The 14,992-nt window shown below is 38.1% G+C and overlaps 1 protein-coding gene across 1 annotated transcript in view; it reads left to right on the top strand.

The window, feature by feature from the left end:
• Positions 1-14,992, top strand: part of BACH2 (BTB domain and CNC homolog 2) — a 354,231-nt gene that overhangs the window by 268,925 nt on the left and 70,314 nt on the right. Inside the window, exon 4 of the mRNA XM_043591946.1 lies at positions 7,393-7,647. Within this exon, the coding sequence (XP_043447881.1) occupies positions 7,405-7,647 (243 nt within the window). The 5' untranslated portion in view covers positions 7,393-7,404. The remainder of the gene's footprint in view (positions 1-7,392; positions 7,648-14,992) is intronic.

Raw genomic sequence — 14,992 nt, 5'->3', positions numbered from 1 at the left:
AATGCTGTGCTTATTGCACAAAAAATGATTCCAGAAAATAAAGCTTACAGATAGTTCATCTTTTATTATAATACAAAGAACTAAAATTTCTTTTTTGCAGAAATATTTTTGTAGGTATTACAAATCCTCATTTATAGTAAGTGAAGTTTACACTGTATGTTTAGCAATGTGATAAATTATTATCTGTAACATATTTGGTGTACCTATAACATAAAGACTAAATCAAGGATTTTTACTTCCAGCCAAGAGGGAATAACAGGTACCAGATTTTCTAAATTTACTCCCACCTGAAGCAACTATAAAACATAAAATATATCAAACAATGCTTTTCAAGACATTGGACACAAAGCAACAAAGGACATTGATCTCTAAAAGAAGGAAAATAAGCTGAGCCCAGCTTACTGTTTTGAGAGTGTTTCCAGACAATGACAGGGGAAAGAGAAACCAAAGAAGATCTTGACTGACTCCTGAGCTAAGGAGACAGAACTAATAGTCTGGAGAGAGTGTGGTGGCTATACTTTGGAAAGCAGAGTAGCAAAGAAGAGAGAGCTTCACAGAGAGAAAACTTCAGAGATCTGCAGAGGGTTTCCTTAAATATTCTGCAGAGTACTCATTAGCATATGTGTGTTAGAAAAATACCAAAAATGGGAAAACAGTCACCTAAAACAATTAGAAGGAACAGTACTCAGAGCTCACAGAGGATCAGGAATAATACACATTCCTATCAGCCAGACTAGAAAACCCATAATTCAAGGGGTTGAGTCCAAGGACAAAGTTTAAGAATGTTAATAAGAACACACAAACATCAAGCATCCAACAAGGTAAAATCCACAATGTCTGGCGTTCAGTCAAAACTGTCCAGGCATGCACAAAAGCAGGGAAATATGACTAATAATGAAGAGAAATATCAATCAATCAGAACTAAACCAGAACTGACACAGATGTTGGAATTAACAGAATTAGTTATTATAACAGTATTCCAAATGTTCAAAAAGTTAGAGGAGTAATTGGATATCTTTTTTTAAACATTTTTATTTATTTTTGAGAGAGCGCAAGCCGGGGAGGGGCAGAGAGAGGGGAGGGGGACAGAGGATCTGAAGTGGGCTGTGCTGTGACAGCAGCAAGCCTGATGTGGGGCTTGAACTCATGAATCCTGAGTACGACCTGAGCTGAAGTTGGACACTGAACTGACTGAGCCACCCAGGTGCCCCATGAGTGATTAAATATCTTAAGTAGAGATATGGGAGATCTAAAAAAGACCCATACTGAATTTTTAGAGATGACAACCACAGTTTTCAGAGATGAAAATTACTGTGAAAGGAATACACTTTAAATATAAAGACACAAATAGGTTAAAAAGATAAGAAGGGAGAAAGACATAGTATGCTATCACTAATCAGAAAAAGCTGAAATGACTATATTAATATCAGACAAATTAGATTTCAAAGCAAATAATATTTCTAGGAATTAAAAGGTCATTTTGTGGTAGAGGAATAAATACATCAAGAGAAAATAAAAACTCTAGTCATGTGTGCATCTAATAACAGGATTTTAAGTTTCATGAAGCAAAAACTGATAGGCACATACGCAATTATAGTTAGATATTTCAGTGCCTCTTCTCAATATCTTGATAGAACCCATGGACAGAAAATTAGCAAAGGTAGAGAAGATTTGAACAATACATATCATACAATTTTACTTAGTTGACATTTACAGAACACTCCAGACAACAGCAGAACACACATTTTTTTCCAAATACATATGGAATATTTACCAAGATAGACCATATTCTGGGATATAAAACAAGTGTCCGTAAGTTAAAAGAATTGAAGTCATTCAAAGTTTGTTCTCTGACCACAAGGGAATTAAATCAGAAAACAGGGGCCCCTGGGTGGCTCAGTCGGTTAAGCGTCCGACTTCAGCCCGGGTCACGATCTCGCGGTCTGTGAGTTCGAGCCCCGCATCGGGATCTGGGCTGATGGCTCAGGGCCTGGAGCCTGCTTCCGATTCTGTGTCTCCCTCTCTCTCTGCCCCTCCCCCGTTCATGCTCTGTCTCTCTCTGTCTCAAAAATAAATGTTAAAAAAAATTTTTTTAATAAATAAATCAGAAAACAGTATGAGAAAGATATCTTAAATCTCCTTCAAACATTTGGAAACCTAAATAACATTTTCAAATAATGTATACATCAAGGAAGAAATCAAAAGGAAAATTAGAAGGCTTTTAAAATTAATGAATATAAAAACATTTCAAAATTTGTGAGATGCTGCTAAAGCATTACTTAGAGTGAAATGTATAGCACTAAAGCTTTTATTAGAAAAGATGACAGATCTCAGATTAATTATCTCAACTTCCACCTTTGGAAACTAGGAAAAGAAAAGCAAATTAATGGTTAATGAATCTTTGACAAAGAAGGCAAGAATATGCAATGGGAAAAAGTCTCTTCAATAGATGGTATTGGGAAAACTGAACAGCTACATGCAAAAGAATGAAACTGGACCACTTCCTTACACCATACACAAAAATAAACTCACAATGGATTAAGGACCTCAATTTGAGACGTGAAACCATAAAAATCCTAGAAAAGAGCACAGGCAGTAATTTCTCTGACATGAGCCTTAGCAACATTTTTCTAGATATATCTCCTGAGGCAAGGGAAACAAAAGCAAAAATAATCTATTGGGACTAATCCAAATAAAAGACTTCTGCACAGGAAAAGAAACAGTCAACAACACTAAAAGACAATCTACTGAATAAGAGATGTTTTCAAATGACTTATCTGATAAAGGCTTAGTATCTGAAATATATAAAGAACTTATAAAACTCAACGCCCAAAAAACAAATAATCTGATTTAAAAATGGGCCAAAGACACGAACAGACATTTATTGAAAAACATCCAGATGGCCAACAGACATGAAAAGATGCTCAACATCACTCATCATCAGGGAAATGCAAATCAAAACTACAATGGAATAACACCTCACATCGGTCAGAGTGGCTAAAATCAAAAACACAAGAAACAGCAAGTGTTAGGGAGGATGTGGAAAAAAAAAAAACCCTAATGTACTACTGGTGGGGATGCAAACTGGTATAGCCACTGTGGAAAACAGTATGGAGGTTAGTAAAAAATTTAAAAATACAATTATCATATGGTCCAGTAATTCCACTACTGGGTATTTACTGAAAGAATACTAAAACACTAATTCAAAAGGATATGTGCCCCCCTATGTTTATTGCAGCACTATTTACAATAGCCAAATTATGGAAGCAGCCCAAGTGTCCATTGACAGATGAATGGATAAAGAAGATGTGGTGTGTGTGTGTGATGAAATACTACTCAACCATAAAAAAAAAAAATGAAACCTTTCCATTTGCAACAACATGGATGGATCTAGAGAGTATAATGCTAAGTGACATAAGTCAGAGAAAGAAATACCATATAATTTCACTCATATGTGTAATTTAAGAAACAAAACAAATGAATAAAATAAAAAAGAGACAAACCAAAAAACAGATGCCTAACTATAGAGAACAAACTGATGGTTATCAGAGGGGGAATGGGTGAGACAGGTAAAGAGGATTAAGAGTACACTTATCATGATGAGCACTGAGTAATGTATAGAATTGTTGAATAACTATATTTTATACCTGAAACTAATGTAACAGTGTATGTTAACTATACTGGAATTAAAATAAAATTTAAAAAATAATAAATGTAATATAAATAGAAGAGCAAATTAAATCCTAAAGTAAGCAGAAGAAATGATACAACAATGAGAGGAGAAATCAATGTTAGAGAAAACAGAACAATAAAGAAAATCAACTTAACAAAAAACTAGTTCCTTGAATATTGATTCAGTGTATGAACCTCTAGCTGAACTGATCAGAAAAGAAAGGTGACACAAATTCCCAATATCAGAAATGTGAGCATCAATATAGATTCTGATATTAAAAGGAAAATAATGAAATATTATGTACAACTTTTTGATAATGAATATGACAATTTTTTTAATTGAATTTGTAGTTAAAATTCCAGGTCAAGGTGACTTCACAGGTAAATTCTGCCAAATATTTAAGGAAGAAATGATACCAATTCTACAAGAACTCTTCTAGAAAATTAAAGAGGAAGAAATACTTTCCAACTCATTTTGTGAGACCAGCATTACCCTGATTAAAAATATATATGAGAAACCAATACTACACTGTATGTTAACTAAGTTGAATTTAAATAAATTAATTTTTTAAGAAAAAATATATATATGCAAACTACAGATTAATATCCTACTGAGCATAGATGCAAAAATTCTTAGCAAAATGTTAGAAAAATGAATCCAACAATGTATAGCAAGACAAGTACATTAGGGTCAAGTGGAGTTTATTTTAGAGATGTAAGATTGATTTAATACTCAAATCAATCATATTGTTCATATTAACATCTTAAGAAAAACTATGTGATTACTTCAATACATGCAGAAAACACAGTTAACAAAATCCACCATCCATTCCTGATCTTTTTTTTTTAATTCCCAGCAAACTAGGAATTGAAAGAAACTTCCTTAACTTAATAGGGGCGTCTGTGAAGCACCTATAGTTACCATCAAAAATAACAGTGAAAGGACAAAGTGTTCCCCTAACATCAGCAAGGATGTTTGCTCTTACTGCTTCTATTCAACATTGCACTAGAGGTTTTAGACAATGCAGTAAGGCAAGAAAAAGACGTTGAAATCATTCACATTGGAAAGGAAGTAAAATGTCTTCATTCACAGATAACATAATTTTCTATGTAGAAAATCTATGTTATGTACCAAAAAAAAAAGAAAGAAAGAAAGAAAGAAGACTATGAGAATTAATAAGTTAGGCAAAGCTGCAGGATATAAGATCAATACACAAAAATCATTTGCATTACTCTATACTAGCAATGAAAAATCATGAATTTAAACTAAAAAGCAAAACTATTTGTAATTGCATTAAAAATATTAGGTATAGGGGTACCTGGGTGGCTCAGTCAGTTAAGCGTCTGACTTCAGCTCAGGTCATGATCTCACATCGGACTCTGTGCTGACAGCTCAGAGCCTGGAGCCTGCTTCAGATTCTGTGTCTCTGTCTCTCTCTGCCCCTCCCCTACTCATGCTCTGTCTCTCTCTATCTCTCAAAAATAAATAAAACATTTAAAAAATTAAAAATATATATATATATTAGGTATAAATTAGGTACAGAAGATGTGACCTTGGTTTAAGCCAAGTTTTTTTTTTTTAAGATATGACACCAAAGCATGATCCATAAAAGAAAAATTGCTTGATTGGTCTTCTTCAGATGAAGACTTTCTGCTCTTTGAAACACACTATTCAGAGAAAGAAAAGACAAGCTACAGGCTTGGAGAAAGTACTTTCAAATCACATATCTGATAAAGGACTTGTATCCAGAATATATAATGAATGCTCAAAACTCAGTAACAAGGAAACAACCCAATAGAAAATGGGTAAATAATCTGAATAGACATCTCTCCAGAGGAGGTAAATTGATGACAAATAAGCACATGAAAGATGCTCAGCATCTTTAGTCATTAGAGGAAAACAAATTAAAACCACAAAGAGATATAACAGAATACTTATTAGAATGGCCAAAATTAGAAAGACTGAGTATAACAAGTGGCGACAAGGATGGAACTCTCATACTCTGCTGTGGAAATGCAAAATGATACAACCACTGTATAAAACAGGGACAGTCACTTTTTAATAGACTTACAGGAGCATCTGGGTGGCTCATTGGGTTAAGCAACTGACTTCGGCTCAGGTCATAATCTCTCGGTTTGTGAGTTTGAGCCCTGCATTGGTCTCTGTGCTGTCAGCATGGAGCCTGTTTCTGATCCTCTGACCCCCACCCTTTCTCTCTGCCTCACCCCTGCTCATTGTCTCTCAAATTAAATAAATAAACTTAAAAAAAAGTTAGAGTGACATATACCAAATGATCCATCCATTTTACCCCTAGGAATTTACACAAGAGAAATGAAAGCATGTTCATACAAAGATTTATACACTAACTCAGAGCAGCTTTGTTTGTAATAGCCCCAAACTGGAAACATCCAAATTTCTGCCAGTAGATGAATGGATAAAAAATTGTGCTGTATCCATACGATGGAACGCTACTCAGCAATAAAGGAACAAATGTTTGATGCATGCAGCAACATGGATGAATTGCAAAATAACTATGCTGAGTCAAAGAAGCCAGACATAAAAGAATATAAGCTGTATGATTCCATTTATATAAGATACAGAAAATGCAAACTAATATATAGTGTCAAAAAGCAAAACTGTTGTTTCAAGGGGGTGGACCACAGAGAGGTGGGAGGGAGGGACTATTCAGGGGCATAAAGAGACTTTTTGGTCGTGAAGGCTATGTTCCCTCTCTTGATCGTGATTAATGGTTTCACGGTTGTGGCTATATGCCAAACTTATCAAACCACCCACTATAAATACATGTAGTTTATTGTGTGTTAAAGTTATTGAAATAAGAATGAAGCCAAAAAGAAAGTAAAACTTTATTGGAATCCATACTAGTAGAAGACATTACTGAAAAACTATGTTATGCGAATTAGCTACAGATACTATTGTTTAAAGTGCATCAGTGGACACTTCTTACAGCAAAGAACCCTTTTGTAAAAGTAATCTTCACTGTGGAATACGTCTTTCTTGTGACTCTTAATGTGATATATTGTGTTTCCTTCATCAGGATGAATATCCAGTCTGCTGGGATAATGACACACAATTCTTTTCAAGAGATTTTCATGCGCAACAGTAGCATGACGTTCGCTCTGCTTTGTCTTAAAGTGGCAGAGGGCAATTGCAATAGCTGGCCATATCTACACTTTGGAACACATACAGTTTACCTCACTTGTTAAATTGTGTCTTGTGATCAGATACCTATTCTGCTTGGCATCTTAGCCAAATATCAACCTAGGAGCTTACATGTACTTCATCAAGAGAGCATTGCAGATACTTTAAAATGATTCATTTCCCCTTAACACAAAGCTCAATTAATACTTGAATTGGGACTATGCATATGTGGAAGTTCCTCTCCGGTTGGCTAACAAAATCAAAACTACCAAGTTTTAGAGTGTGTATGTGTTTTAAATGTTTGGGGTGTTTTATTAAGAGACTTGGCTTTGTTTTCCATAAAGTAAAAGGATCCAGTAAGTGGAAAGTATAAAAGTCAGCTGTTGAATGTGACTTTCCAGATATGTTTTGTGAGCTCATTATGCTGATCATGAATATGCTAATGGACAATTCTCCCTTTTGCCTAGCTCATGGCAGTGAGACACAGGAACCATGATGTTCTTCTCACCTTCTGTATCCGACTCAGGTAGCTATGCTGACCCAGCCTTTCTTTCTTTCAGGGTGTGAACGGCATGTCTGTGGATGAGAAGCCTGACTCCCCCATGTATGTGTATGAGTCCACAGTCCACTGCACCAACATCCTCCTGGGCCTCAATGACCAACGGAAAAAGGATATTCTCTGTGACGTGACTCTGATCGTGGAAAGGAAGGAGTTCCGGGCCCACCGGGCTGTGCTGGCCGCATGCAGTGAATACTTCTGGCAGGCGCTGGTTGGACAGACGAAAAATGACTTGGTGGTCAGCTTGCCTGAGGAGGTATAGTAGTTTGCTTTGTTTGTGCAGCTGCTCGTGGAGGCTTACTGACTTGTAGACAGTTGTCTAAGTAGGAGCTAGAAGGTGGACCCTGGCCCACATTCCTGCCCAAGGGCTTGATGTCCAAGTCACCAACACTGTTAGGTTTGTGGCGTAGCCAGTTTCTATGTGATGCATTTAAAATCTCAGAGGCATGAATAGGAGCAGAGTGTCTTTCTTGAAGGGAACTGAATGTCACAGTCATTCATAGTTTCTAGTTCACTTACTCTTCAGGTTTTGAGTAGTATAGCCAAAGTTTGTTACAGTCCTGGATGTGCGATCTGAGTCACTGGGACTTGTGGCTATGATTTTTCTCTTTCAGATGGTTGAAGGAGCACTTGATTTCCCTTGAGAGTAAAAGAATGAAAGTATTCACAGCGCATTCCTTGCTTGGGGGAAAAGTTAAAGGAGTCAGTAATTTTCACAGTTAATATAGTAGGATTCTAAGAAGTGTAAACTTGCTTTTCTCACCATTGTTGAAAATACCCTACTCATGTTTCTTAATTACTTCAGTGAGCACAGTTATGTCTGTACTTTAGGGACACTAGTAGCTGGACTCATTCTGTTGAGAGTTGACATTCATTCAGCTGGACAGCCTAAGCTGGACGAACTCAAAAGATGGGCTTCATAATGACAGAATATTAAATTGGTCACCCTTCGAACTGTGGATACAATTCCTCTATTTCTATAGTCTTTTTTTTTTTAATTTTTTTTGTGGGAGTAATTTGGACATAGTCCAACTGATTCCCCCTGTTGGTTTTTTTTTTTTTTTTTTGATGTTTATTTGTTTTTGAGAGAGAGGGAGAGAGAGCATACGCACACATGCGCAAGTGGAGGAGGGGCAGAGAGAGAGAGAAAGAGACAGAGAATCCAAAGCAGGCTCCATGCTGTCAGTGCACAGCATGACGTGGGGCTTGAACCCACAAACAATGAGATCATGACCTGAGCCGAAGTTGGTCACTCAACCAGCTGAGCCACCCAAGGACCCCCCTTCATTTACATGGGACGAAGGGTAACACTGAGCAGCCTTACACTTTGTGTTCAGGTCCAGAATCTTTCCTTGTGCATCTACACAGTATGTAACACTAGGGCCAGGCTGTGCACTGCACAATTTCCCAAGGTACAACTCAAATCCACAGCGTATGCGAACAGAGCTCCAGGGTTGCGCAGTGACCCACAGCAACTCATCAGCTTTTCACAGCAACTCTGAAAGAAGCCAGAGACCCTATGACCCTGATGTGAGGTGCTAATGAGTAAAACTAGCATTAAATCCCAGGGCTCACAAATCCAAATGCCTCCAGAGGCCTGGAAAATAATATAAATAAATAAAAGCAGGTTGTGTATAAGACACTAGGAAGCAGTGGAGCAAGCACCTGCTCCACAGAAAGGCATCCAAATTCAACATAAGAAACAAATATGCAAACAAGTCATGGAGGCTTGGAGGGGAGGGTGGTCACCAGATCCAGTCCCTTGTTAAACATCTGCTGTTAACCCTGCAGAGCAGGAGAGTGGCCAGCTAATAGCAAGGATTGCATAAGCGCTCAACATTTTCACATTAGTATTCTTTTTTATGTACCCACATGAAAGGCTCCAGTATCACTCTTCACACCCCTAAGAAATCTTAAGTAGAAAGATCCCAATACTAGAAGCAAAAGGACAAATTGGTAATTGGGACTGGTGTAGGGAGGGAAGTTTATGTACCAAGTAATGGAGGAAGGCCAAGGAATGGTGTGATCCTGAGCTGGAGTTTCCTCATCCAGGTCATTTGGGTGAACACTTAACCTGTCATTAGGTGAGACAATAAACATAAAATTTCTCAGCATGGTCTCTATCCCATAGTAGGCATTCATCAAATGTAAGACTCTTTTTTCTCTAGATGGGCACCAAGAATGCCTTGCAATTTATTCCAACTCTGGACTTCCCTGCAAATATTTGGGAAACTTCCAGTTATCCAGAATGGTCTTGGGGAGAAGGTGTGGCTTATAGTTTATTTATTATCTGTATCTTTTTGAGAGCTACTTCATTTATGTTTTTTACTGATTTTCAAAAAAAGGTTATATTAAAGGGGCACCTGGGTGGCTCAGTCAGTTGAGTGTCCGACTTCGGCTCAGGTCATGATCTCACGGTCCGTGAGTTTGAGCCCCACGTCGGGCTCTGTGCTAACAGCTCAGAGCCTGGAGCCTGCTTCAGATTCTGTGTCTCCCTCTCTCTCTGACCCTCCCCCGTTCATGCTCTGTCTCTCCCTGTCTCAAAAATAAATAAACGTTAAAAAAAAATTTTTAAAGAAAAAGGTTATATTAAAATATATTTATAAATGAAAATCATATTTTATGTAATTTAGTCTCTCTTCATTGACAGCCCCATCTCGAGACTTCCTTGACTGTGCCCAAAAGCCCTGGCCTGCCCCTGGTTAGCTGTGGGATCCTGATCCAGTCACTTAATCTCTCTGAGCTCCGGTTTCTACCTATAAAAACTCCTCACACTCTGAAATCCTTGAGTTATTTATCAGATTACAATAACAAGACAGTAAAATTTAAAGGAAATCAGGATATAAATGCATATGGCATAACTAAGTTTCTTTAGATCAAATCCCTGATAATCACTTATTTCCTTGGTATTAGGGACTCTTTAAAGCAAGAGGTACATTATATAGACATCACACAAAAATCTGCTGTTTGGCCTTTTTGATTGTTTGTATTCCAGCTAAGTGGGAATTTGCTATGTGTTGATTTTCTTTCTTCTTAGTCATGAAAATGATCACTGTTTCTACATTATCTGCATTTCCAAACCATTAAAACCTTCTGGTTGCTCATGTACCTGAAACCTTCAGATATAACTAGATTTTTTTTCCTTCCTATGAAACATGGATTCATATTGTCAGTAACCCAGCTTTGAGTATCTTGCTGATAGGGCAGGCAAGCCAGCCACAGTTGGCATTTTCCTTTGTGGGTCTATAATTGTTCCTAACGCCTCCTTCCAAAAGAGCCCGCTCCCTCTGCTCAGAGCACCCTCCTGTGGCCCCAAGTGCTAAGCATTGTTTTTCTTCCCTATGTGCACACTGAAATGTCCTTGCAGGCTCTATAGTCATTGTCCACTTGGTTCAGTGAATGACTTTAGAATTTGAATTAAGTAACGAATAAGCAAACATTCCAAACATTACCTTGGAAAGTAGTTGCTTGGAACTAATTGGCATTTGGTTCATATAACGTAAGAAAAAACATTTGAGGGGCACCTGGGTGGCTCAGTCAGTTAAACATCCAACTTCGTCTCAAGTCATGATCTCATGGTTCATGGGTTCGTGCCCCACATCAGGCTCTGTGCTGACAGCTCAGGGCGTGGAGCCTGCTTCAGATTCTGCGACTCTTTCTCTCTCTGCCCCTCCTGCTCATGCTCTGTCTCTTTCTGTCAAAAGTAAATAAACATTAAAAAAAATTTTTTTTTGTTAGCTCCTTGGAAATTTTTAAACCTCATCATAATCCTGTCCCCAAGTTCAAATCAACTTCTGGTCTGTCCCAGCCTTGTTCACACTCGGCCCACCTTACACTTCCTGACCAGCCAGCCTCTGTGCTTCTCAGGCACCCCTCATGGCCGTGCCTGAAAGCTCTTTTTTGGACTACAAAACTTCCAGATACATACTGCTGCCCCTCCCTCTCCTCTACATGGTCAGTCTAGGTCAAAGCCAGCTCTGGTCTCTGGTTGTCCAGTTGTGCAGTTCTACCCCAAAAACGTGACTCCTGATGGGCAATGTGATTACCAGCAAATTAGAGCCACTCACAGTACCCAGTATAGCCTCTAAAATAAAAGGGTGAGAAACAAAAATAGAGGTCTCCTTCTGGAAGTCAAGAAGTAATTGAAATGTCTTGCTCTTCTCTTTTTCTTTTCTGTTTTTTTTTTCTAAAAATGGAATGACAGATAGTCCCTAGAGTTTACATGACTTGAGTGTTGGCTCCCTTTTGAAAAACACACCCAAGAATGTGTATCAGCAAATAGTAGAACATAAGGCATTGTACTTAGTACTTTAGTTAAATAATAAAACAGATCATTTAATTTATAATTAGTAAGTGTATTTTGTGCTTACAGATGAAGAGAAAGTGGTCGATGTGCCAAGCATTGCAAGGCCATTACTCCACTGCTCATTAGTATTAAAGCTGGCTCAACAAACACCTCCTTAGCTGTAGTCCTGGAGACCATTTTGGGCTGGATGCCAACCATGCTGGATGGCATCACAGTCATGAAGTTCAGTCTTATGGCATGTCAAGTACAGAGGGCAGGGATGGGGTGTGCTTCCTGGGAAGACATGGAACCCACTGTGGGTTTGCATATCAACCCTGCCCTTATGGGGCTGCTTGGCTCCCTCCCAGAATGCCAGAGGAAGAGCGGCTGTTAAGAGGTTATTGCCAAGGTCTATTATCAAAAAGTCAAAAGGTAACAAGTATGGGTGAGGATGTGGAGAAAAGAGAACCCTTTTGCACTGCTGGTGGAAATGTAAATTGGTGCAGCCACTGTGGAAGATAGGATGGAGGTTCCTCAAAACACTAAAAATAGAACTACAATGTGATCCAGCAATCCCACTTTTGCATATATATCTTAAAGAAATATAATCACTATCTCGAGGAGATATCTGCACTCCCATGTTCACTGCAGCATTATTCACAACAGTCAAGATGTGAAAACAACTTGTCTATTGACAGATGACTGGATAAAGAGAAGGTGGTATGCATGTGTCTTATTCAGTCTCAAAAAGGAAAGAAATCCTGCTGTTTGCCACAACATGAGTAAACCTGGAGGACATTATGCTAAGTGAAAGCCAGACATAGAAAGACAAATATTGCAGGATATCACTATATGTGGCATCTAAAAAAAAAAAAAAAGTCAAAGGATAGTTAACAGAGAGTAAATGGTGGTTATCAGAAGCTTGGGGAGGTGGGAGGGAAAAAGTGGAAATTTTGATCAAATGGTACAGACTTTCAGTTATAAGATGAGTAAGTTCTGGAAACCTAATATATAGCATGGTGACCAGTTAATAATAATGTATTATATAATTGAAATTTGCTAAGATAATAGATCTCAATTGTTCTCACTACACACATACACACACACAAATGATAAGCATGCGAGGTGACAGATATGTTAATTAGCTTGATTATGGTGATCATTTCACAGTGTGTATGTGTGTGTATAAATGTCACATTATATACCTTAAGTATATATAATTTTTATTTGTAAAAAAATAAATAAATATTTTTAAAACAAGGGGAGGAAAAAAGGTTATTGCCAAAACGCCACCACTTTTCTTTGGGTTTACTACCCATGGTGTTTTTCACTCTCTAGAGAGGAGGAAAGGTTCATGCAGAGAATAGCTATTGGGTAGGGGTCAGTATGCCCTTTCAGGAAGACCATATGCTTTCCTAGGTATAAGTATATCTCAGACTTTGGTTCATTCACTTTCCATCTCTGTCTTTTGCCTTCTCTCTCTTTCACTTCTCTCTCTCTCTCTCTCTCTCTCTCTCTCTCTCTCTCTCAGTCTCTCTCTCTCTCCCCCCATCTCCCTCCCTCTCAACATTTTAGGGCAGATCTCATTTTTTTCAGGGCTAAACAAAAAGGAAAACTGACCCAGAAGGATTCTGAAGCAAAGGTATTTGTTGTTAAGTCTTAACCACAGGGCACAATAAAGAATGTTTTTGCAGTAGTATTGCCTAGTACAGAGAACAATAAGGAAACTATGGAATCTTCTTGTCTGAAAGTTTTTAGAGGAGATGAAAGCTGTTAATGTATCTGGGATGGCTTAGGTCCAGTCTTTTAAAGAAGCAATAAGATAGTCATGATTATCTTTGGACAGTCTTTTCAGTGTGTAATACTACAGAAAGTATTTAACACTATAGCACAGGATGTCAACAGCATTCTTAGTCTGACTGTAACTTTGGGGGAGGTGAGAATTGATGGGAAACAGTAATTGAGGTATGTGACCAGGATAAGAAGAATAAAACACTCACCCACCCCAGAGCACGGAGCCAGCCCTATAGCCTCACCCCATTCACTACCTGGACAAACCTCTGAAGAAGAGTAATAGGAAAAGTTTTAGATTTAAGCAACATCAGCCCTGAGGATCTGGAAAAACCACAGTCTGAACCTTTTCACTAACTTCATGTAAGGTCTTTACCAAACCAGTCAGCCTCTTTGGGCTTCTGTTTCCACACTCATCTTTTCATTCATTGAACAAATATTTATCAGGGCCCTATTATTTACCAGGAAGCACTGTTCTAGCTATTGAGTAAACTTAGTGAACAAAACTGAGTTTATATTCCAGTGAGGGAGAAGGAAAAGAGACGGAAAATAAGTAAATATAATATGTACTTGGGTAGATACTATTAAGGAAAATAAAACAGAAGGATGTTAAGGAGTGTCAGAGCACTGCAATTTTAAATATAGTGGCCAACAATGACATTGCAATAGCATTGCATTACGACAGATGGTAGCCACACTTGTGGTGAACGTAGTATAGTGTATGAACTTGTTGAATCATCATGTTGTACACCTGAAACTAATGTAACATTGTGTGTCAACTATACTCAATAAGTAGATAGATAAATAGGTAGGTGGGTAAGTAGATAGATAGATAGATAGATAGATAGATAGATAGATAAAGATGGTCAAAAAAGGAATTTTTTAGAGGGGATGACTTTGAGTAAAGACTTGAAGGAGGTGAGAGAGCCAGCCATGCTGACATCTGGGTGATCTAGACAGAAGGAATAGCAAGGGAAGGGCCCAGAGGCTGGAATGGGCTTGGCATGATTTACATAAAGTAACAGAATAAGCAAGTGGTAGAGTGGAAGGAGGCCTGTCCAGTAACAGTGCCAGGCTGTGCACCTCTTAGATACATCACCTTTTCTTGGAATGAGTTGGGAGGCCATTGGAGGGTTTCACAGGAGATCACCCTGACTGCTATATGAATATAGATTAAAAGAGAGGGCAAAGGCAAAAGCAAGATGCTAAGGCAACAACCCAGGCACAACACATTGGCTTAAATCAGAATGATACTAGTAGTGATGATCCATGTCAGATCCTGGTGATATTTTTAAGGAAGAGATAATGGGATTCCCTTAGAGAATGGATATAGGATGGAAAGAAAAGAAAGGAGTTAAAGATAACTCCAAGGTTTGGGGTTTGAACTGTTGAAAGAATGGAGTTGCCATTAACTGGAATTGGTGAAGACTGGAAGGAGTAGGTTTCAAGTGGTAGGAATGGGAATAGGAGTTCTGTTCCATACACATTAAGTTTGAGATGTGTGTTAACATCAAAGTAGAGATGT

The sequence above is a fragment of the Prionailurus bengalensis genome, chromosome B2 (assembly GCF_016509475.1).
Source record: "Prionailurus bengalensis isolate Pbe53 chromosome B2, Fcat_Pben_1.1_paternal_pri, whole genome shotgun sequence".
NCBI lineage: Eukaryota > Metazoa > Chordata > Mammalia > Carnivora > Felidae > Prionailurus > Prionailurus bengalensis.
The sequence above is the reverse complement of the archived record's forward strand: the minus strand, read 5'-3'. Positions and strand labels throughout refer to the sequence as shown.